Source organism: Neolamprologus brichardi, chromosome 5, assembly GCF_056152115.1.
Source record: "Neolamprologus brichardi isolate AB-2024 chromosome 5, ASM5615211v1, whole genome shotgun sequence".
NCBI lineage: Eukaryota > Metazoa > Chordata > Actinopteri > Cichliformes > Cichlidae > Neolamprologus > Neolamprologus brichardi.
Window position 1 is genome coordinate 5,740,161 of NC_142108.1, and position 24,839 is coordinate 5,764,999.

At 40.2% G+C, this 24,839-nt stretch overlaps 1 protein-coding gene across 3 annotated transcripts in view; it reads left to right on the top strand.

Moving 5' to 3' along the window:
• itpr1b (inositol 1,4,5-trisphosphate receptor, type 1b) overlaps positions 1–24,839 on the top strand; it is an 80,095-nt gene that overhangs the window by 20,043 nt on the left and 35,213 nt on the right. For 2 of the 3 annotated variants that reach the window (XM_035905036.2, XM_006784730.3), the window contains exons 14-43: positions 1,894–1,993; positions 2,071–2,231; positions 2,377–2,518; positions 2,606–2,764; positions 2,853–3,025; positions 3,989–4,108; positions 4,195–4,386; positions 4,471–4,722; positions 4,818–4,959; positions 5,053–5,206; positions 5,435–5,628; positions 5,706–5,844; positions 5,940–5,994; positions 6,108–6,273; positions 6,398–6,565; positions 6,651–6,713; positions 6,805–6,942; positions 7,073–7,198; positions 7,308–7,508; positions 7,602–7,853; positions 8,002–8,127; positions 8,278–8,406; positions 9,440–9,560; positions 9,657–9,841; positions 11,485–11,633; positions 12,240–12,351; positions 14,090–14,125; positions 19,758–19,793; positions 20,715–20,762; positions 21,527–21,656. In XM_035905036.2, coding sequence (XP_035760929.2) covers positions 1,894–1,993; positions 2,071–2,231; positions 2,377–2,518; positions 2,606–2,764; positions 2,853–3,025; positions 3,989–4,108; positions 4,195–4,386; positions 4,471–4,722; positions 4,818–4,959; positions 5,053–5,206; positions 5,435–5,628; positions 5,706–5,844; positions 5,940–5,994; positions 6,108–6,273; positions 6,398–6,565; positions 6,651–6,713; positions 6,805–6,942; positions 7,073–7,198; positions 7,308–7,508; positions 7,602–7,853; positions 8,002–8,127; positions 8,278–8,406; positions 9,440–9,560; positions 9,657–9,841; positions 11,485–11,633; positions 12,240–12,351; positions 14,090–14,125; positions 19,758–19,793; positions 20,715–20,762; positions 21,527–21,656 — 4,169 coding nt within the window. The remainder of the gene's footprint in view (positions 1–1,893; positions 1,994–2,070; positions 2,232–2,376; positions 2,519–2,605; positions 2,765–2,852; positions 3,026–3,988; positions 4,109–4,194; positions 4,387–4,470; positions 4,723–4,817; positions 4,960–5,052; positions 5,207–5,434; positions 5,629–5,705; positions 5,845–5,939; positions 5,995–6,107; positions 6,274–6,397; positions 6,566–6,650; positions 6,714–6,804; positions 6,943–7,072; positions 7,199–7,307; positions 7,509–7,601; positions 7,854–8,001; positions 8,128–8,277; positions 8,407–9,439; positions 9,561–9,656; positions 9,842–11,484; positions 11,634–12,239; positions 12,352–14,089; positions 14,126–19,757; positions 19,794–20,714; positions 20,763–21,526; positions 21,657–24,839) is intronic. The other variant, XM_035905037.2, reaches the window with a different exon arrangement.

The window sequence follows — 24,839 nt, forward strand, 5'->3', positions numbered from 1 at the left end:
GGGGAAAAAAAGCATCAGGAATGTTGTAAAATATGGGGGAAATATGCAGATGACAAAAATCTCAACAACACCTTGGCTAATCAAAAAGACCGCAATGATGTCAAGACTTCAGCAGTTCAAACAGTGACAATAGTAAACTTTTGACTCATGTGCATTGTGAAGGGGAATTTGGAACGGCAGTGGAAAGGGAGTTTCTGAGGTGATGACTGCGTTTTGCAAGGCTGGACAAGGGCCAGTTTTGTTATGAGTGGTCTGACACATCTTTCACACCAGAGACAGACAAAGACGTCGTTGTGTTGTTTGGGTAAATTTTTGTTTTTTTGTTTTATTTACTTTCAGAAATCATGGAGTCTGTGCGTGTGTGCGTATGTTATACTGGTAATCTTGAGATTGTGTGAAACTTACCAAGGAGAGTTAGGAAAGTCCCAATATGGCATGAAACAGGAAACCGCTGAGGCTTGGATAGTGTTCACAATAAGGGAAAAACTTTCAGTTTTCTAAGATGACATGCACTATCACTCAAAAACACACTTAAAAAAAAAAAAAACATCTGGCAGAAATGTTTTTTGGATTTATTTTCTTAGATTAAAATTTGATGATGCAAAAGCAGTCGCACGATGCAATATATCATGTAGTCTCTGTCCTAAGGTTGGTGATAAGCCTCTGGCTTATTCATAATGAGCCTCAGTTTGGTTTCTCAATTCCAGCTGACAGCATTGTGTTAAAGAGAGAATGTGTCGTTCTAACATTACAGTTGTGTAATCGTCATTGTCACTGCACATAAGGTGAGCTTAGATTCTCCCCACCTTCTATCAAAGCCTCTATTGTGTGGCATAGTCAGGTGTGTGTCTGCATGATGCAGGCTACTACTACGCCTCCCACTCCAACCTAAAATAACCTTGTCCCTCAAACTTCAGCCAGGGGACTAACTAATGCCTGGCAGAACTGGTACACAAAGGTAAGCCTGTTAGCCTCAGTAGGCGGTTATGTAATGCCTGCCAAGAATATGGCTGCTGTCTGCTGCCTGTGCTGAAGACCTCTCTCTCTCTCTCTCTCACACACACACACACACACACACACACACACACACACACACACACACACACACACACACACACACACACACACACACACACACGCTTACTCACTCACACACGTGGAGCTGGCTGGATGCTTTGAGAATGAAGGACGTAGTTGGCTCAAACTTGACTATGTGTAAAGGTTCAGTGCTTAGTGTAAGAGAGATAATACTGTACAGGTCACTGCTGGCTAATCTGTACAAACAACACACTTTCCTGAGGAAGCCACTGTAAGCAGCCTTTTCCAGAACCAGGAAGCTTGTTTACAATTATCAGCTGCACGTTTGTCACATAACAGCGTACAATAATAAATCTAATCAGAGTGCTTATGGTCTTCTGTGTTTTTTCAGAGAGGAGTTGATTTATGGTCTTTTGTAGGTCTTAATTGTGAGCCATGTTGTGAGCTGAAAATGGAGGTCTTGGCCTGAGAGTGGAATAAAAGCTTGTTGAATGGAGCTGTCTGTCTTAATGAACGCTCAAAGCCTCCTTAAATCTGTCTAATATTCATAAAACACAACGGGATTTAAAACAGAAGATTTAGAAAGTTATTAAAGAAAGAAAATACAATGTGCGTGCGTATCTATTCTTGATCACACAATGCCCACAACATTAAAACAAGGTTGTGTTTGTAGCTGTTGATAGCATCAAAGGCTTATACATGGGCTAACAATGATTTTACTCCATGATTAGTCTGATTATTGAAGCACTATGCTAACCTGTCCCCATCACACTCCACTGTGCTCTGTAGCTGATTCGCAGCTTCTGTTTGTCTTTTGTTTTATTTCATCACATCAGCTTCCTCTCTTATTTACAGGAGCTCCTATGTGAGGCTACGGCATCTGTGCACCAACACATGGGTTCATAGCACCAACCTCCCCATTGACAAAGAGGAGGAGAAGCCTGTTATGCTACGGGTGAGTAGCTGCTGTGGATCAACATGCGAATGAGTCTTTATTAACAGTTACAGTGATTGATTTGATGTTTTTTCCAGATTGGAACATCAGCAGTAAAAGAAGACAAAGAAGCGTTTGCCATTGTCCCAGTGCCACCAGCAGAAGTGCGTGATTTAGACTTTGCTAACGATGCAAGTAAAGTGTTGGCGTCCATTGCTGGAAAGCTGGAAAAGGGTACCATTACACAAAATGAAAGGAGGTATGTATGACAACAGACTGCTAACTTTCTTATTGGGTTTTATATTTTATTTGTTAGTTGTTTATTTGGATAGTATAAGTATAGAAGGAACTCTTTCACTGAAATTAAGACTAAACTGTTGAGTTGGAACTTGTACCCTCTCCAGGTTTGTGACAAAGCTCCTGGAAGATTTAGTTTTTTTCGTGGTAGACATCCCCAACAGTGGGCAGGATGTCTTAGAGATCATGGTCAACAAACCTAACAGGGAAAGACAGAAACTCATGAGAGAGCAGAATATTCTTAAACAGGTAGGCCTTAAACCTATGTGACCGTTTATGTGCTGGTTTAAAATGTTCACTTTAGGCACTAAAACAAATCCCTGTTGCCTTTTACAGATTTTCAAACTTCTTCAAGCCCCTTTCACTGACAGCGGTGATGGTCCCATGCTGCGACTGGAAGAGCTGGGAGACCAGCGCCACGCACCGTTTAGACATATTTGCAGGCTTTGCTACAGAGTGCTCCGCCATTCCCAGCAGGATTACAGGAAGAACCAAGTAGGTTCAACAGCACAGCTTCACTCAGAGCTTGGGTAGTGTGACATTTTCTCTGCATTGATTACCCCCTCCTTTGTCTGATTTGCAGGAATATATAGCCAAACAGTTTCGCTTCATGCAGAAACAGATAGGATATGATGTGTTGGCAGAAGACACAATAACGGCTTTACTTCACAACAACCGGAAGCTGCTGGAAAAACACATAACTGCTGCTGAGATAGACACATTCGTCACACTAGTGAGGAAGAACCGGGAACCACGGTAAGGCTCACAGAAAGACACGGGCCCTGGCTGCTTTCTTCAAACTGTAACAGAAGGAGCCCCTGTGGCTAGACTGGGTCAGATTTGCTTATATAGCAGCTCTGAAGGAATGCAAATCTATGTAAACGTTTTCAAATGAGTGAAGAACAAATATGAGTGGAATTGCTTGTGCAGGACTTTGGTACTAGAGGGAATATGCTGACAGCTAGTGCGTAAATGTATTTTGTTTATGTCATGTAAATTGCTGTTAATGATGTGTGAACGAGGTGAATCCAGTGGTTCAAACAGAGAGGACTGTTTGAACTGTTAGAGTACTGAGGCAGGCGGAACAGCCAAGAACATTTTAATATACAGTAGTTTATTTATTCTTCCTCACATAGGATAGTATGTACAGTGGAACCTCGGCTTACAAAGACCCCATCTAACGAAAAATTCAAGTTACAAAGTCACTTAACGGCAATATTTTTGCCCGTGGTACGACAAAATGTGTAACGAAATCCGTTTGCGAAATGCGTTTTGCTGTTCCACATGAAAGACATATTGTTGTTGCAGTGCGCTATTTCGTGTGCTTTTCGTTTGCAATTAGCCCATCGTTCATTCATAATGGGGCCGGCATAAATATGAGCGAGTTTAAAAAAATGTAGAAAAAAATATCATTGCACAGTGTACGTACGTACATTAATTAACGTAAATGTAAGTTTTAGTTTTGTTTAGAATTAAATTCCATAATGTTATGTACATGTACACGTACGTATGTATGCATGCATACATATGCTTTCTTCAGCCTCCACCAAGACCTTCGTCTTCAGCCGCATCGCCTCACTCAAAAGGTGCTTCGACTTACGAAAATTTTGACTTACGAAAGACCCTCTGAAACGAATTAATTTCATAAGTCGGGGTTCCACTGTAGTCTGAAATTAGTTTCTTTATTTTTTAATTTAATATATTGTCATCTGTCACCAGGTTTCTGGACTACCTGTCAGATCTCTGTGTGTCCATGAACAAATCCATCCCTGTGACACAGGAGCTCATCTGCAATGCTGTGCTGGACTCTAGCAATGCTGACATCCTCATTGAAACCAAGTGAGATGCTCATTTTCATGTTTCAGGTGTTTTAATGTGGTCAACTGAAACAAGAGCTTAGAAAAAATGTTGGTGTTGTGTACCAGATTGGTTCTGTCGAGGTTTGAGATTGAGGTGGTGACAAACGGGGACAATCCAGTGGAGGCGGAAGATGAAGAGGAGGTGTGGCTCTTCTGGAAAGATAACTCTAAGGAGATCCGGAGTAAGAGCATCCGGGAGTTGGCCCAGGATGCAAAGGAAGGCCAGAAGGATGATCAGGAGGTGGTCAGCTACTACAGGTGTCATGTCTTTATGATGATAATTTTAATAAAAAGATTACAGCTCAGATTTAGAAAGGACTAAGAATACATTTTTCTTCCCAGGTGCCAGCTGAACCTTTTTGCCCGGATGTGTCTGGACCGTCAATATCTCGCCATCAACAAGATCTCCGGTCAGCTGGACGTGGATTTGATCCTGCGCTGCATGTCCGATGAGGACCTGCCGTACGACTTGAGAGCATCTTTCTGCCGTCTGATGCTGCACATGCATGTCGACCGTGACCCTCAGGAGCAGGTCACGCCTGTCAAATATGCTCGTCTGTGGTCTGAGATTCCATCTCAAATCGCTATTGATGAGTGAGTTCATATCATAAACCCTTTAAAGGGGCGTGTATCGCCATTTCAGAAATGACGCAGTGTCTTTTAAAAGCGATTCTCCTCTAATTATCCAGCTATGACAACGATGGGACCACACGGGATGAGATCAAAGAGCGCTTCAGCCTCACCATGGATTTTGTGGAGAACTACCTGAGAGAGGTGGTGTCGCAGAATATTCCCTTCTCTGACAAGGAGAAAAACAAGCTTACTTTCGAGGTAACGCTTCTTTGTTTGTGGTATGAACAGATGAGAAGTGACAGCCGTTTATTACAGTTGTAAATCATTTGTTGGTTCTTTTCTTGCTTGTAGGTCGTGAACCTGGCAAGGAACCTCATATACTTTGGTTTTTACAACTTCAGTGACCTGCTTCGACTGACAAAGATCTTACTGAACATTTTAGACTGTGTACATGTCAACACCATCTACCCCATTAACAAGATAGAGAAGGAAGAGGAAAACAAAGGTAAAGAGTGTATGTTTTCCCTTAGCCTGAATACTTTCTTGCAGCAACGTTGCTTAAACAATATTTAAGGGCAGATTTTATCAAGCTCTCACTTTTCCAGGTGTGTAGAGTTTTAAGGAGAAATAGTATCAACAAATAACATCTGACCTAAAATTAAATTAAATTTCATTTCACTATTTTTTTTCTTCATGCAGATTTCAATGTTTTCTTGATCTGTCTGTATTATAGGTGGCAGTAATGTGATGAAGTCCATTCACGGAGTTGGGGAGCTGATGACCCAGGTGGTGCTGCGAGGAGGCGGTTTGCTGCCCACCACACCAACTCATCAGCCTGAGGGTGATGCGGTTAAAACTCAGACTGAACCGGAGAGAGAAGATATCATGGTCATGGACACAAAGCTCAAGATCATTGAGATTCTGCAGGCACGACATCAGAATCATCATTATTATTTTTTAAAAATCCTTCGACTATATTGTAACTTTTTATCTGTTTTATTCAGTTCATTTTGAACGTTCGGCTAGACTACAGGATCTCCTGCCTGCTCTGTATTTTCAAACGAGAATTTGATGAGAACAACCCACAAGGAGACAACGCTGCTATTCAGAATGGATCCAATAATGTCACAGGTCCAATGCCAGGTGTGAAACTCTTAACCATGTTAATTACATTATTTAACATATATGTATATGATTATAAAGAACTTATTTGAAGTCTTTTTTCTTATTTTTTTAAGGAAATTTTGACTTTGAAAACATTGAGGAACAAGCAGAAGGGATCTTTGGAGGAAGGTGATTCTTAAATTGGATTCTTACGTTTTTTTAATGGGCTTTAATTGCCTGTAGGAATTTTTTTTTTTTAATAAAGTAAAATTGAGGTAGTGTTTGTCATTTTTTTTGTTTAGTGAAGAAAACACCCCACTAGACCTGGATGACCATGGTGGTCGCACTTTCCTGCGGGTCCTTCTGCACCTGACCATGCATGACTACCCGCCCCTCGTGTCTGGAGCGCTTCACCTGCTCTTCAGACACTTCAGCCAGAGACAAGAGGTCCTCATGGCCTTCAAACAAGTAAGTCATCCACACCTGATTTTAATAGCAAGTCATCATCTGAAATCATTCTAATAACTTGACTTTTTACAGATGAAGTTAAATTTGATGAAAACATTAAAAAAAATTTGTTAAACCTTAAAAGGTCCAGCTCCTGGTGACCAGTCAGGATGTTGAGAACTACAAGCAGATCAAGTCAGATCTGGACCAGCTGCGTTCTATTGTGGAGAAGTCTGAACTGTGGGTTTACAAAAGGCAAGGAGAAGATGGGATGGATGGAGATGGCCCCTCAGAATCTGACAACAAAAAGAAGGTACGCTGAAAATTTGAATGTGGAAAGGTTTCCCTGAATATAGAGTTATTATTGAAAGGACTCATAATTGCTTCTTGATTTACAGGGAGATTCAGACAAGAAGAAGACTGAAAGTACCAGCAGTTACAACTACAGAGTTGTAAAAGAGGTATAAGCGTTTGCCTTTTAAGTTATATTTTCATTTTAGATTTACTGCTGATTATTAAAATGTTGCTTCTGTGTGTGTCTGTGTTTTTAAGATCCTGCTGCGCCTCAGTAAGCTGTGTGTCCAGGAGGGAAGCTCAGGGAAAAAGAGCAGGAAACAGCAGCAGAGGCTGCTGAGGAACATGGGAGCTCACAGTGTGGTGCTAGAACTCCTACAGATCCCCTATGAGAAGGTCGGACACTGAAACAGAATACAAATGCAGAATCGTTAGAAAGCTTTAAAGATCCTCATTGCTTCCCCTTGCTTGCAATTGTCCATTAATGTTACATAACTGAAAAGAAGCTCTGTATTATCTGCACCAGGGTGAGGATGTACGGATGCAGGAAATCATGAAATTGGCCCACGAGTTCCTGCAGAATTTCTGTGCAGGAAATCAGCAGAACCAGGCTCTTCTCCACAAGCATATAAACTTATTTCTCAACCCGGGGGTAAGCATCACAAGCATCTCACAGCTACTCCTTGGGCGAGTCGAAGAGTTAAATATCCCAAAATACCACATATTGGGAAAATGTATGTTCTCTTCTGTTTCATTCCCAGATCCTGGAGGCTGTCACCATGCAGCACATCTTCATGAATAACTTCCAGCTCTGCAGCGAGATTAACGAGCGTGTGGTTCAGCACTTTGTCCACTGTACTGAGTCGCATGGTCGGCATGTCCAGTATCTCAAGTTTCTGCAAACCATTGTCAAGGCCGAGAACAAGTTCATCAAGAAGTGTCAGGACATTGTCATGGCAGAGGTCTGTTGTTTGAGTAATGCTTGTGGTTTCTAATACAGGGGCGACAGTTTGGGAATAACACTGTACACTCGGCTGTGACTCTCTCCCACTCAGCTGGTAAACTCCGGCGAGGATGTCCTGGTGTTCTACAACGACCGTGCCTCATTTCAGACCCTTGTCCAGATGATGCGTTCAGAGCGGGATCGCATGGATGAAAACAGCCCCCTGATGTACCACATACACCTGGTCGAACTGCTGGCCGTTTGCACTGAGGGCAAGAACGTCTACACCGAGATCAAGTGCAACTCTCTGCTGCCCCTGGATGATATTGTGCGGGTTGTCACCCATGAAGATTGTATTCCTGAGGTATGGAAGACTTTTTCTTCACTCACTTTAAAGTTGAGTGAATACACTTTATTCTAGTTTATTCTGATCGAGAAGAGCATTGGGAATACATGTTTTAAAAACTACTGTGATTACCAGTGCACTCATTTAGTTTCCAACAATCCAACAGGTGAAGATTGCCTATATCAACTTCCTGAACCACTGCTATGTGGATACAGAGGTGGAGATGAAGGAGATTTATACATCCAACCACATGTGGAAGCTTTTTGAGAACTTCCTGGTGGACATTTGTAGGGTAAGCCACAAAATATTTGACAATAAATAGACAGAGAATCCAGTCAGCACATTGTGAAGTGAACACACAGCAAGTTACCTGTCGGCCACATGCAGGAAGTCCGATCCAGTGGCCGTGTGTCATGCTAACGTCTCTTCTATCTTTGCTTAGGTGTGCAACAACACCAGTGACAGGAAGCACGCGGACACCATGCTGGAGCGTTATGTAACCGAAACAGTCATGAGCATTGTCACATGTTTCTTCAGCTCTCCTTTTTCTGACCAGAGCACAAGCCTTCAGGTAAAATGTCTTTTTAAAGTATTTTCCAAGCAGTTTTGCTACTGCGAGTTCTTTGTGCAGTCTAGAAATCGGAGACTTTCTCAGCACTGTTTGGGGGGGGAAAAAGGAACTGTACTCAAGCATGTACCGTACATACCATGAAATGTTACGTTTTTCCCTTTACATAGCTGGCTCGTCATATATATGTAAGTAATGCTAGCACTTCCCCAAATTTGATTTCCCAACTTTTGGCTGTGAATGTGAAGAAGTATTCAGTGTGTGGGTTTTTATATGGTCATAGTTTAGTCAGCACACAGACTCTGTTCTTCCCAGATCTGTGGGTGTGTTGCACAAGGTTTTGCTGGGACTTTGCTGGTGCAGATGATGTACTGATGCAATGTGGTTACTGTGTTTCTTAGACTTGTTCTAGCCCTGTTTCTTCTCCCCCATGACTTTCCAATAAGTCATGACCAATAACCTCCAATTTCCAAATCCCTGGTACAGTAATTTTGAGGTTTTTTGTGTTAGACACTTGTTTCCTGTTATCTGTGTTTGGAGCTTTTTTGTTGCTATTTGGTTCCTCTAGAAAATGGCGATTATCCTTTATGTAACTGCACTTTCTGGGAACTACGCTCGCTAAAGTGTACCATTACGTGATAATTCCGCAACCCTTTTCCTTTTTCTCTTGCAACAGGCAGCCATTGTTGGAAAGATAACTGAGGTACTTATTGTACTTTAGGGCTGTGGCCAGGTAGAAATGTGTTGTATTCTCTCTTAAACACCGGTTTGTTTTGTTTTAAGGGGAATGCATGTGATTAGGAAGCTTGCCCAATGGATCTTAAGCTGTTAACCCGTCTGCCTCTGATGCCCTTATATGCTCATGTTGTCACGTCTACCACAAACTGGGTTATGAATTCAAGCTATTCAGAGAGCACAATAGTCACTCTGTGTGTTATTAAATATTTGTTAACAGTTTCCCTCCTTTACACCACGATTCCTCCTTCCTTCTTTTGTTGAAAGGCAAGATGTAATTAGTTTTCCCCCTGTCTTACAGACCCGTCAGCCCGTTTTTGTTCAGCTTCTTCAAGGAGTGTTTAGGGTTTACCACTGTAACTGGCTTAACCCTGTCCAGAAGGCCTCAGTTGAGGCTTGCATTAAAGTACTGTCAGACGTGGGTAAGATATTAAGACTAACACAGACTATGAATTTCAGTAAAACCTCTCAGTGTTAAAAAGTGGCGCATATTATATGTACTTTCTGCTTCTGCCTAGCCAAGAGCAGAGCCATTGCTATCCCAGTGGACCTGGACAGTCAGGTGAACAACTTGTTTGTCAAGTCCAACAATGTCGTGCAAAAGAGCATCCTCAACTGGAGACTGTCTGCTAAGAACACATCCAGGCGAGACTCCGGCCTGACCACCTCAAAAGACTACAGAAACATTATTGAGAGGCTACAGGTCAGTAGACGGTCTGTTGCTGTTTCGGTGTAATAAACTTAATCCATTTTCATCCATTTAAATTTTTTGTGTGCTTTAGTCGTAAGCCAAAAATCTTGTAAAATGAAACATAAACATCAATGAAAGCAATAAAAGCTATAAAAATAATGCAAACACAGACAGAAAAAAACACTGACTGCCTTAAACATTGCTAAAGTAAATGCATTGGTTTAAAAAAAAGGCAATCTTTTAACGTTATTTTTAGATTGTGTACTGTTACCTGTGTGTTCATAAAGAAGGCCAATATATCAGGGGGCACAGAAAGCAGTAAGTGCTTTTATGAAGCCCATTATCGACACATCAGATGGTATGGTGGTACAGGACATCCAGTTCTGTTAGTTGTGGTAATATGACCATTTGTGCCATTGTCAGCCTGACACACAGGAGCTCTCTTAAACAGGGTGTAGATGTCCTACATTTCCAAATGCACAGCATACACATGCAGCTTTTTTGCTTTTCTCTCCAGGCTGATTACATAAATGGATCTGTACTGATTCGTTGTTTATGGTATTTGTGTTTTGCAGTAAAATTCAAATTTTCAAAAATGAAAGTTTTGCTCTAATATTGATGTCTTATCTTTTAGGGTATTTGGTGTTTCTCTGAAGAAGAGGTGATTAAAATCTATAAAAGTCACTTAAAGCAACATGACTGTCTGATATTTACCACAGGTTTCTACCTATCAGGCAGTAGAATGAGTGCAGTGAATCTCCACTTCCTCTTTGGGGTTTTTTGTGGAAGAAAGTTAACACTATATGAAGACAGCTCGGTCTGCCTTTTTATCATAACTGAAAACTCCAATGTGAAAGTACAATGGGTTAATTAAGCCCCCTCACCATTGCTGTTAATTGTTGCCAGTATGCACAGGGTGACATAATGTTCTTGGTAACTGTGTGGCAATCCAAAAACCATAAAAGATGTGTCCAATTACATCCTAGAAAAATGTGGTTTTAGCAGCAGACCATGTTGCTCCACCTTATTCTCTAGTAACACATGACTCAGTATTCACTGGAAGACTGAAAAATCAAGCCAAGGATCAGTGAGCACACTGTTGATACTACTTATGAAACCTTAGGGCTTTTTTATCCTGTAATTCCAACGATAAAGCAAAGCTGTTTTGTTATGGAAATAAATTTTCAGTGAGGTTTTAGATGTTTCGTTCCTAATCCACCCATTTCTAGACGGGGTTTTATGTGGTTCCCACAACTGTGTACTTCCCAAATTCCTGTTGTCTTTGCAAAGACTGCTGGAGTTTCACAGCTTTATGTTTTTTCCCACCTCTTGATGTTCTCAAACTTCTTTAATCAGCACCCAACACAAAATCACTCATTTTCACAGTAATCATCACCAGGCGTGACAGGAAGTGCACTGCAAAAGGTGGCACAGTGGTGTTTATTATGGTGTGATTTGATGTGTAATGCACTGGATGTGTCCCTTCCTGTTTCTATATTAAATTAATATTAAAGCAAAATAATGTGAGGCTGACTGTAGCTGGATGTCTTTGAACGAAATGCAGGAATAGGAAGACCGTTTTAATTATAACAGTGTAGCTGTTTGCCATAAAACACAGTTCTGGGTTATTTCTAACCTTTGCTTCTGCTCAATAGGACATCGTGTCTGCCCTAGAGGACCGTTTGAGACCTCTGGTCCAGGCTGAGCTCTCGGTGCTGGTGGATGTCCTGCATCGTCCGGAGCTGCTCTTCCCTGAAAACACGGACGCTCGCAAGAAATGTGAAAGTGGAGGATTCATATCAAAGTGAGTCTAAAGTTGTCTGAACCACTTCCAGTGCTGTTGCTATTTTTGGAACGCTTTTGGAAGTCCCCTTGTAACCGCTCGCATGTGTGCATTTGTAGTTTTGTCTTGTACCTCAAACATGAATGGAGACAAGCATCTTTGTCAACCTGATGAGACTAGTTTTTCAGCAGAGGAGGGTCTGTAGCAGGGCCAGGAGCCGCTTGTTGTTTGTTCCTCGTAATCAGTTCTACTGTAACATTCTGAAACGTCTGAAGGTGAAAAAGCAGAGAAAACGATCTCAACTGTGGCTGCTGGCATCAGCCTGCACTGGCTTTGGGGAATCACTTAGTCTTTAAGTTTTCTGTGAACATGAAGCATCTGCTGTAGTCAGCTGAAGTCATTTTCTTAAATCACCGTTTTCAGTTATGCCCAAGGCACCTAAATATGCTTTAGACCCATAACTCCCAAGTCTCCTGTTCAGAACAAGGATAATCACTGTGTCATAGAAATGATTTATGTCACTGTGAGACTTGAAGTATATAGAGTTTTGGAGGAAGGTGATGAGTTCATCAGTCTATTTCTATTGTTTGTGCCGATTCTGCCCCCCCCCCCATTCTCTTTGATCAGACTGATCAAACACACCAAACAGTTGCTAGAAGAGAACGAGGAGCGCCTGTGCATCAAAGTACTGCAGACACTGAGGGAAATGATGTCAAAAGACCGGGGCTATGGGGAGAAGGTATGTTCCTCCTTCATTCCTGTTTCTCATTCTCTGGTTCTCGTGTTGCCCAAGATTCTCCCACACATGAGTTAAAATGTTACAACACTTTTCAGGATGTCAGGATGTTCTGCGTCAAAACTTAGGGTGAGACACGACATCACAGAGCAATAAAAAAAACAAAAACAAAACTGAGTGCTCTCTGCTTACCTCTGGAGCCTCTGTAGAACACAAAAAGTAAATGACTCATACACAGCGAACGTCATCAAGTCTTTCATTTGATATTCCTGCAGCCAGGGCACTTTGTGATTTTTCTTTTCTAGTTTTAGTGTTTTTAAGAGTCTGCAAAAAGTAATGATAAAAAGATTCCCATGTTGCTTTTCTCCTTAAATTAAAAAAACTAACTAACAAAAAAACAGTGTTATGTGTATCAGCTTTATTAACTCTATTAACAATGTGCATGATCCAACATTGTCTCTCAACCATTTTACGCACCATTCATTGGCTACTAATGATCACTTATACTAATCCTAAATAAATTGTCTCAACTGTGCCAACTTGTTTTCCAGTAAAAGGATAAAGCGCTTTAATATCAGATGAAAACATTAAAACAACTTTCAAAAATCTTGTTGTTGTTTTTTAACTGCTAAAATAACTATTTTTATCTAGATTTGCTGGCAGGGAATTTGTTGTACGTTACCCTGTGATTTATTCACTTTTTTTAATTAGTTTTTTTGAGTGCTTAGTAATGACTGGATTGTGTGTGCACACTGTGTGTGTGTGTGTGTGGCAAGCATGACTGACGGTAACAGAAAAAGTAAGAAGCTTGTAAGGGATCAGGTTCTAATTGTTGCATGGCAATGATTCCTCAACAGATGGATAATTGAACATCAACATATGGTTATTTCAAATCGGGGCTCCTCTTTGCCTTTTTTTTTAGAGATTATTAGAGATTAAAAAAATAGTTAAATCTGATATTTAACAGGGAATGATGGCTAACGTCCCTTTGAGTTTGGTGTAAGAATCTATGAAGCTTCAAGAACATTTTAATCAGGCCAAGTAAGATTAACAGGAGAGTGTACTTTAATCACAACAGTCTATCTCTCATTTTATTGGTTTGCATACTGAACCTGTTTGGTCCATTACAGACTGAGCTCATTCTGGAAAAAAATCTGCTTGCTTGTCTTTGTGATGAAAGCACTTCAGAAAGGGTTTTATTTATTTATTTTTTTGTTAGTTAGTTTTTTGGGGGTTTTTTTTTGTGGTGTTTGAAAATGGTTAAACTTTTTTAATTTAATTTTGTAATTAAATCTCCAATTTCAACTTCAAAATCTGCTGGATTTCCTGTTTTATTGTTTAACAAAACTCAACCATAACTGATAAAATAAAGACATTATTTTTGTGTTGATAAACAGGGAGGGAAAGAAAGCAGCTGGTTGGGGGAAAAGTACTAAATATTTCACCTTCTCAACCAAACGGTGTTTAAAAACAAACACTTGCACTTTTATAGTCAGTTCTCTTAACATAAAAATATTTGATGTAATGCAGTGATGATGTAAAAAAGGTCTTTACTGCAATTAACTTGTTCTGTTTTTGAGCCTTGACAGCCCTTTCTTCGCCCTTTTTCACTAACCTGACATGCTGCGTGTGTGTCTGTGTGTGGGTTTCAGAAGCTTTACATTTGCACACTTGTTACAGAGCTCTAACTCACTAATCTAGCTCTACTAACTCTCTGCTTCCTATACTTCTTCTCTTGCAGCTGATTGCCTTTGATGATGAAATGGATGTGGCTGAGGTTGATCACTTTACTTACTATTGCGATGTTCATTTGTCTCCCACTAACAGCATAGATGTGCTTGTGTTTCACATAGGCTTTCTAGCGTTTCAATCCCTCATCTGTGTCAGCAGCTTAGTCCATTTCCCCGCAGTGTGCCTGTTAAGAGTTGCTCCTGAATTTCATGGAAAAAAGTAGCATAATGCTAAAATGTCTGCCTCACAAACTCTATATGGCCAATAGTACTGGGCCACCAACACAGCTGCCGGGCCATGGAAACCCACAAAGCTCCCGGTGCGCAGTTTTTGTGCTGATGTTAATGCCAGAGGAGCATTGAGCTCTGAAGTTAGTGAGTCAGGTATCTTTTATGCACGTCAGCACTTGGTGAAGTTACCAAGTACTGCAGCTCAGCAACTTCATGGCTGAGTTTTTGTGGTTACTAAACACTTCCACTTTGCAGTGATACCATGTGCAGTTAATGCTGGAATATACAGTAGGGGAAAAGTTTCACTTGTTGCAACTGCTTTTTGCAATGGTGGCTTCCTATTACAGTACCACACGTGAATTCAGTAAGCTTGTAATATATATACATATTTGTAAAGGCAGACTGCATTTTATTCAGCTGTGGTAATGGGACTGAGGTGTGGCCCAGTGCTTTTGTCAATATACTGTATGTGCTTTTGTGCCATGCTGTACTTTGTTCTATATATTTTTTGAGTGAACTGTTTAGGTAAAGATGTGTTACATTTGTAGAATATATCCTACAGGATTTTACTGTTATTTTTAAATAACATAAGTTAGCATATTTTGGTTAGACCCTGGATTGGTCGTGTTAATTTTGGGGTCTCAAGACGAGACTGTGCTTACTGAATAGATCTTTTGTGCATGTGGTTTAAAGCTGGGTGTGAAACAGCCACCTGCTAGAATTTGAATCTTCTTCCTCATTGCATTGTGCCCTTTTTAAAGCACTGTCTGCTGTCATTGCTACAAGTTTGTGGACTGTCAGAACTGAATTTATGGGTCATGTTATTACTGCATATCCAGTAGAAATCTGCAGAGACATGGATGTAAAGCATAACTTGGTTCAAACTTTCTTGAAGTAGTTGAGAAATGCGAGAGACATTTTATAATCAATAGTTACTAATGTTTGGATATAGCATGTATACAAAAGTTATCCATCCATCAAACAACTATTATATTTTTGTGCAGGTTAAATTTTTTGTTTAACTCTGTACTCGTATTTTTTTAAAGATAGCTAATACAGGCTCCTCGATAAATGTATTCATTCAGTGCATCACTGTCAGCACACAGGCGGCTTAGCAGTAATATTTGTAAGGCCATTTTGTTACACTGCATTACATCGTAGAGCTGTTTCTATTTGTGGCACGAGTCACTCTAAATGTCGCACAGCCCCCTGATGATGGATGGTGATAAGATGGCATATTTTTTCCTCTAAGCCCTTTGCCACAATTACAAGAGCAGGTGTGAGTGTATATATAGCTGGGGATACTCCATCTATCAGCTTTGTAAAACAGGCCATCGGGCCGTGTGTGCTGGTCATGCCTTTTGGCCTTTAAAATAGCTGATGAAACATGTTTCTGCTCTCTGAAGATTATGCGTGCCGCCACAACCACATCATATCTGAAATGTTCCTTCAGACCAGTATTGCGAAAAGATTACTATTTTACACGAATGTAGATGTTTTGTGAGGAGTTTCGTTTTATTTGATCTTTACAGCTAAACTTACAAATCTTTTAAGCTCATTTTGAAGGAGTTATTCACACTTTTCTCTCCTACTGACCTATTGCCAGATCTTTACTCATACTAGATGTCTGTTCACCAGCCTTCAGCTTTCTCAGGCTAGCTGCTGTATTTTAGTCATTTTAAGTATAGAACTGTGAGTTCTAGACTCAGTTTTAGGACTATAGTATTGCTTTAATGACTGTATTGTTGCTTTAAATTGGTACACAGACTTCTTCGGTTTCTGGCCAGGGTTATTGAGCGTTTCAACATGTGCCCCCTAGCATTGGAATTTCTTTAAATATTTAAAAGTGGAACCAGATTTAAAGTGTTTTATTGTAAAGCACTTTGTATGTTTTTCCAATTCTGCTCTAATTGGATAAAACGACCTGAACCCATTCCTCTGCTTCACTGGGTTTTTATCGGGACTTCTGCTGGCTTTCATCAAAGCATCAAATTTAATTCTTGACCTTGGTTTGATTTAAAATGTACTGAAACCTTAATGTTCTGAATAATAGAAAGCTTATATATCTATATGTTTAGCCTAGTCGGGAGCTTGTATTGTAATCAGTAAATTGATTAAAACTGAAAGTATTGCACGGGAGGAAGCGTTTCTGTGGCAGCAGGAAACACTGAAGTTAAAAGCACGCCAACATCACAATAGCCACTTAATCCAGAGTGTGGTGCAGGGCGTGCGTCTGTGTGTAAGAGAAGTGAACAAAGCTGTTAAGTAAGGAAATGGAGAAATTGTCGGAAAGGGTCTTTCCAGAGTTGCAGGAAGCAGCATGCTCTCAGTTTCTCTGTTATGTCTCTGTCTTGCTTTCCCTCCTTCCCTCTCTCCCCGTATATACTGCTCAAGTGATGGAAATCCCCAGCTTCCACAAAAACAGGGCTGTTCTCACAGAGCACCACTTTGTTTCATCAACTCCTCCCACGTGCAGCATCCTAAGAATGTCCACACACTCCCTAACGGCACATATTCTCTGCCACTCATTCGTGTTAACAACAGCATGAAGCGGCGTGGCTGATGGCTGGCAGCACGTCTCTGGGTACTCGGATTGATGGCAGGAAGGCAGACGGGCCAAAACCCCAACTTCCCCTCATCAGCAGCAAGATAAACTGCCATTATAGCTGTTACGTAACTCAAGTGTGTAGCCTGCTGCTGCTCCCTGACCTTTTACAACACGCCCCCTCTCTTTCAGAATCACCCACCCAGGGACCTCTAGGAATGAGTGCAGCTGTTAGTTCACTACTGCCTGACAGACTCCATCGTGCTTCTTGTTGCTGCACGCCCAGACGCTGTACTGGATTTTGCATATCCAGTCAGGCTGATGAGGGAGCAGGATCAAGTGGAATGACTTTTCACCCATTAGGAATAGCTTATCTCATTCTTCCAGAAATAGCAACATGATCAAATGCAAGCCGGGAGAAAACAAGACCTGACCAGCTAGGCGGACTCATTGTCAGGCCTTATCGCATCAATCGCTGCGTGTTTGTTCTCGCTTCGTGTGCACGGCTTTCATTTGAGAGGCTGCACGAGCATAAGGGCGCGAGATGGAGATCATTTCTCCTTCTAATTCAGGTGATACAGAGAGATTAGCTGAGGTCGAGCGTGTAACCGGACACGAAGGTTATATAAGGGAACTATTTCTTTGCGGTCTCTCTGTGTGGGCGCAAATGTCTTTTTCCAGTTCGCCAAATTCTTTTTGTTCACCGTCAACCCATAACAGTCTCTTCATTATCTCAGCCAATCAGAGTTTGTTTTTGGGAGGTTTTGAGTTTACTATTTCCTCTATTTTTCTTGTGCATTTTTTTTTGTCACCACATTGTTTTCAATCCCCACACAAACGTTGTTTTGTCTCTTTGCCTTTACCTACTTCCTCTTTTAGCCTTCTCTGTATTTACCAGTTGCCACTCCCATCATTCTCTCTGCCAAGCTGCCTCAGATAGCCTGCTCCTGTCCTCATTTATCCTTCTGCCCATTATAGTGACTGAATTCTGGAGACTCCGAGCTGCTCTGTTTTTTCTTCTCAACAGGGGGAGCTGCGGACGTTTCTCAGCAACAGGCAGCGCTGTCCCAGTTTCCTTAACTTAAGTTGCACGATTCTTGGGCTCAAGCCAGCTATCAAGCAGCAGTTACATAAGAGCCAAAAGCATTTTTTTCCCCTCTGTTTTCCTGGAATTTTAAACTCTCCACTGATGTGTGATCTCCAGTGGTAATTGGAAATCAAAGCACTTCAGACATGTCTTCCAGGAGACAGTAGGAGCTGGAGCTCAAGTTAGGTTAGACGGACTGCCATGAGAAAAATTGAGGCCTTAACTTGGGTAGTAATGAGCACATGGTACAGGGCCAGCTTTCTACTCCCGGTAAACTTATAAAAATATAAAAAAAATAGATAATAAAGCTCCATCTAATCCTATGTAGGTTTAGGCTTTTAGTTCTAATATTCTTAATAGAGAGATGGTTTGAAAACTGACTCTCCAGAGAAAGTGCAACAGATTTTCCTGGTCACTGAGACCATGTGACCCTTGCTGCCACTATTTACTGCCATGTTCACAGTGCCATTATGTTTATTTGCCAGGCCTCGCCTCTGTAGTCATTTTAATCACACATTCTGGAAACGTTAAAAATGCTGGCAATTATAGGGTCGGGCTGTCCTCACGGTCAGATTTCGATGCACGTGTAAGTATATTAAGAGAAGTTAGTTTTGCTACTAACTAGCTGCTGAATATAACTTAAGTTGCATGATGTGTGATGCATCACCGTTCTTCTGTGGAAGTCAGTGTGTTGACATTAAAGGAGGCTTGATGCAGGGAAATTCCTGTCCAGTTGCACAATTAATCAGCATAAAGCAGCATGACTGGTAACCCAGTCATGACAGAGAGAGACAGAGACGTATGCCCATGTTTGGTTGTGTATTTGTTATTTAGTCTTTTTTTCTTGCATTATCTGCAGTGAGATGTTTCGTGTGTGTGCGTGTATAGACTTTTAGTTTTTTAAATAGCCGTTCACAGAAAATAATCATCTACTGAATAGGCTAGCATTAGCACTTTATTTTGTTTTAACTCATTTAAGGTAAATGTCTACAAAACTCTCTGTATAATTATGCCATCAAAGTATTCATTGTTTTACTATGTGGTAGGAAATTATTAGAATTTCTGTTATTTTTTTATTTATTCTTTTTTACTCTTTCTCTCTCTCTGAATTTATTATGTATCTGTTGTTTTTAGTTGGTTTCATTACTTATTACTTTTTGCGTCTCTGACCATGCAATACATACATTTACTGTTCAAACAGCTAGCATGGGAAAAGTTTTGTCATTTTTTACTTTTTTAATTACTTTTTAAATTTATTAATTTATTTTTAGGCAATTTTCCAATTGTAACAATATGATTGTAACAATATGATTGTAGTCAAACCAAGCATATCATGACAATGGTTTGAAAACATGCTCAGTCATAAATATCTCTTGTTGTTTCTTTATGTCCTCAGAAGAATCAAAGTGTGCATATTTGCTTCTGCCATCTTTGGTTTCTAATGTTATTATCATTTTATTAAGAGGGAACCACAGAATACCAAACACACCAGTGTTGCTTTAATAACCAGCAGTCTGTGGTGAGGTGGGGGCAACTGAGCTTTTGCTGTTTTGCTGCGATGTGGTAATGCTGCTTATCTCATGCTCTGTCAACAAGCAAACCCCATGAACACTAAAATGAGAAACATTTAACAAAAACAAACATCATTTTGTGTCTGCTTTCTCTGCTCCTGGCTCTTTGCACATTGATGATGAATCGCTGACGTTACTGGTAATAGAAAGTTTTGGTTTTGGAAGCTGCTCTTGGAGGGTGGAGTGACCTAACTAATCCGACTACTTCTAACCCCAACTAACTGCGTCCTTTTATTTCCAATCAGCTGGCACCTCCACCTGAGCCCGAAATCCCGGCCGAGGTGTGTTTTACTCATATTGGCCCGTTGCCCACTAACATGCGTCACTACTGATCATCACTCATACTCATGATCGGCCACCATCCTGTATTATTTGTGCTGTGCGTTTTCCAGATCCTTATTTAAACAAAGAAAAGTCACAACCTTTCCTTATGCATTTCCACTTTTATCTCCACCCCCCTGCCCTTCCTGCATCACCCCTCTGCCACTGCTGCTTCTGTGGAACATGCTACATATATGCCCTTGTTTGCATACAGTCTTCCGCTTCTCTACTCATCCTTTCCTCTCTGCCTCCGTCATTTCTCCCATCCGCTCATCTGTCCTTCTAGCTCTTTGATGAAAGTTCAATTCACTGACCTCCTTTCATTGGGGTTGCTGTAAGGCTGGGGTGGGGGTTGGAGTCATGGGTGAGGTGTTTTTCCATGCCAGATTGGTGCTTACAGTGTGTGTCAGTAGCTCACTGCTCTGTTATGTAACCTGAAGTGTGTCTTTTCTCATGGCTCTTGGCTTGTTTCTTCCCCTCCAGCAGTCTATCATTCTTTTATGTAAATCATTTAGGCACTTTTTCCACTGTGAGCGTAAAGTAATGAGGGAGGTAGTCTGACAAATGGTTATAATTTTAGATTTTAAAAATGTACGATTTTTACTTCAAAAACTTCTTGAAGGTGTTAAAAAAAAAGCATGTCAGTCCTCCTCTGCATGAAGCCCTGCACGCCTTTGACTCGACCTCACATCTTCCCTGACACAACCACTTCCCTCTTAACTGCATGATCAATTTTGCACCCAGTTTCCTGCATGCTTGTAAAGTAACTAATTTGCACTGTATTGACACCCTATTTTTGTTTTCCCCAACTTTCCTTTCCAACCTTTTTTTTTTTTTCTTTCTTATTTTAATGCTTTCTGCTAACTCACCTCACCTTTAAGGAGCTTGATCCCAACCAGCCGCTGAAGCAACTGGAGGATCAAAGGAGGGTAGGTAAAGAGTTTGGTTTGCTGTGGTCTGGCACAGGCCTGCATCTTACTGACTGACTGATTGTGATGCCCTCACTGTTGCACTGCTGCTACAGCATGGCACTCACTCACTCCCCTCCCAGTTATGACACAAAACATGTGACAGAGATGAGCCAGGAAACACTAATGTGGGTTCTCAGTCTGCGCTTTGTGTTTGCTACAGACTGACACAGAGGTGACACACTGCTGTGATTTACATACAAGGCCGAGGGTTAATGCATATGTTGAGACCGAGAAAGAGCACAATGTCAACTCTGAACATCACTGACTGAGGTCAGAGTGCAAGGATCAAATAAAAAATGTGTGTGTGTGTGTGTGTGTGCTCTATTTTTTCCCAGGTGGACATCTTGATCAGATTAATCTTTAATTTTTTTTCTCTTTCTTTTTATGTTTTGTTTTACTTGCACAAAAGTTCAAGGCACGTGTATGGCCATAAAATGCCATAAAACACCAAGATGACATGAAAAACTAAAAGGAAACCTTTCAAGTGAAGCGAGGAGATTTCAGAAATTCATTTTACAAAATGAAGTTTCATTTTTGGTTTATGTGGAACCTTGTAACCCTTTATTCCTTTATGTTGTGGCTTTGTCTATGTAGGACATACTAGTATGAGTGCAATTCTGTATCAATTTGATAGTCTTGTGTCAGCATAGGAACTCTGGGTTCAAGTTCCATTTCTATAGCAGAAATAGATCCTTATCTCCTAACATTCATTTTCCTGGTAGGGAGAGGCTCTGCGGCAGATTTTGGTCAATCGATACTATGGTAATATCAAAGCTGGCCAGAGGAGAGATAGCCTTACCACCTTCAGTAACGGCCCACTCACGCCTGGAGCGCAAGGGAAATCACCTACAGGTTTGTGTAACAATGCTCTACGTGTCTGTGTGTCTACATGGTTATGTTGTAAAGATAAGATGAAATGAAATGATTTACTTGGGGAAGGTGAGACAGCGCTGCACACACAACATAAAAATTAGATCCCTAATAGTTTTTAGCCTGCCAGCTATAATATATGACCGCTAGCTGGAAACACATGAAAAATTTCAGCTTCAGTTGTGCAATTATGGAAATGTGGTTTTAAAAAAAAAAAGTAAAATAATTGGGTAGAGCTATTAAATAATTAGGTTTTCAGCTCCTGTAATGAAATCTTTCAACCAATACACTCTGCTTCAGCTATTTATCTCCATCTATCGCTGCATAGCTCCATCTAGTTTTATTAAACCGTCTGTTTTGATAGCTGCAGTCATTACAGTTTCATTAGGAAATAATTATTTATATCCAAGTCAAACCATGTGTGCAGAAGCTTCTGTAAAAGTCATTTTATTTTTTATTCAGATATTTTTTTAAACTAAACAAGCTGCTTAAAAATTACTGTTTTGATGAATTACATGGGAAAATACAGTAACAATGCTCACAGTTTTAACCTAATTAAAAATAAATAAGTAAATTGATCATAAACTAATCTGACCACATTTTGTTTGTCAGTATTCAAAATAACTTTACCCAGAAAGACTTTCTCTCTCCCCTTCCTTTTTTTTTATTACTTTTTATTTTTTAATTTTTTAAATAGGTTAATTGCTACTTATTACAACCAGATGCTCATGTACATAAATGAAATGTTATCAAATGTATCTTCTTAAGGAGGGAAACTTTTAACTTTGGCAATAATAAAAGACTTTGTGTCATTTAACTCTTTACAGAGTAACTGGTTTTTGTCAACAGTCTAAATTATTTACAAATTCGCAACAAAGTATTTACTGATTATTGTACATTCCTTATAATGCTGGAAATATTTCTGTTAGTTGCACAGATTACAAGGAAAAGTGAGCGAGTGACAGTTTCCAGTGGGTAGCAGTCAACAGAGCGTGCTCCGAGCATTGTGTTGGAACATACTTTGTAAATGTTTTTATCTTAAACTCAGCGCCCACATTCACAGTCATTTATCTGATAGACGCTGCGCATTTACTTGAAAATAGTAAAGGACAACACGGCAAATGATGAATCTGTAATGAATTTTGAAATTGACATTTACCACTGTCTTAAGTCTTCAGTGTTTAGGAACTGAAGAGACTCATTGCTGTAGTACTGAAAGTGATTTCAGGTGCTCAGGCTGTCTTGGTCCTCCGTTGTCATACTGCTTCGGATTTTTTGTGAAGCAGTGGAAACGGGTAGGCTGAACTGTGGCTCTTTAACTTTGGATACATTTTATAGGTTGAGAATGTGGGTTAGCATTGTGTTGCCAAAAAAAGCAAGCGCTTAACTGAAAAAGCCATCATCTGAATGTTAGCATATTTTAAAAAAACAAAACTGTTTTTTAGGTCAAATTAAAGCCATCAAGGTCATCTTTTGCTGCCACTCTGGACTCTGAGCTTTGCTTATTTTCCCATTGCATCTGTCTGCTTGCACTTGTACCACTGCCATGCCTGTTTCTTCTCCACTGTGGCTAAATAGTGAGCCTTAAACTTGAATTTCATTTCTGGAAAATGGACATAGTTACAGGGAGGCAAATCTGGTGAGTAAGGCAAGTGGTGAATGACATTTGGGGCAAGGAAGTTGCAGTAAAATTCTTCTTGGCTGTCTGAATTTCTGCTTCTGGTTAAGCTTCTGACCAGTGGGCCTAATTAGTAAAAATATAGTTATTCACTTCACCTTAGTTATGCCTAAATGACAGAGAAAAAGCAGCAGTACTTCCGGAACTGTCATATGTGTATACATAATTTTTTTTTTTTTACTTACCGTAACAATAAATAAATAACCTTTTTTTTTCTGGTCCATTAAAAAAAAAAAAAAAAAAAAAAAAAAAAAAAAAAGTACATATAATTTATTGTAATATATACTGCTGGCATCAGATTTGAAAATGCCTCAGTTTGCCTCAATGAAACTGAATAAAATGTCCTTTTATCAACATTTAATATTTTGCCATTTTAATATTTGCAAAGAAATATACAGTAGAGTATAAAGAATTTGCAAATGTGTCCTTAGTTATTTACCACGGGTCTCACCAAATCAGGAATTTGTAGAGGAAACAGTTAAAGTGGTGTTTTTATCCCCCCTCACTCTTTTTGCTTACATGAGATTGAGATTCATAAATTTAATAGATTATTAGTAGGTGACATTTACCCATTCCAGTGAGTCACGCCGTGTCTCTCATCAGCGATGACTCATATTTGGTCTATAATGCTTTAGAAGGCATGAAAAAAGAAAGATCTTATTCACAGCTGTGGCCTTACACTGCTTTAAGCCCTTGGACCTGGGGGGCTCTGCTATTGAGCGTACTGGCTCTGTCTCCCGCATAACGCAGGTCGTGTTGTTGCCAGGCGACCAAAGAGCCAAGCTCCATCTAGAATGGGATGTGTTGTTGATTCAGTGACTCGCCCAGCCAGAGACGGCTCTGATGGGTGCTGTTATCTCACCAGTTCTTCTCTTACTGGCTGTGGTAGGCAGCAGTAGGAGTTAAAGTACCTCAGTGGATTAGAGACACATCTAACGTGCTTTTTTTTTTTTTTTGAGTGTGTGGTGGCTGAAAAGACACCTGTGGCTTATTACATGACTCAAAATCGCCTTACTTCCTCCTTACCCAATAGCATCTTAAATAAAATAAACCGAACTGAAACAATCGCTCGTGATTGAATCAACCACATGTAGATTTTTTTAAATATAATTATTAGGACTTTCCCAAATGTCATTGTGATGTTAGCTACATTTATAAGCTAAATGCACAGCATTGTCCACCATGTCCACCTTTTAAAAACACACAAAAAAGATACAAATCCTGAAATTAAAAAAACAAATACCTGCACAACCAACAAATATCCAAACAAGGACTCAAAGAACACAAACCTCCGCCACAGTAGCTCACTGTCTCTGTAGTATTTACTTTTAAGGGAATAATTAATTTCATGTGTGTATAAATTCTGTGTGTGTGTGTGTGTGTGTGTATAGATATAGATATATATATTAGGGGTGCAACGATACACAAAATTCACGGTTCGGTTCGATACTTTGGTGTCGCGGTTCGATATTTTTTCGATACAAAAA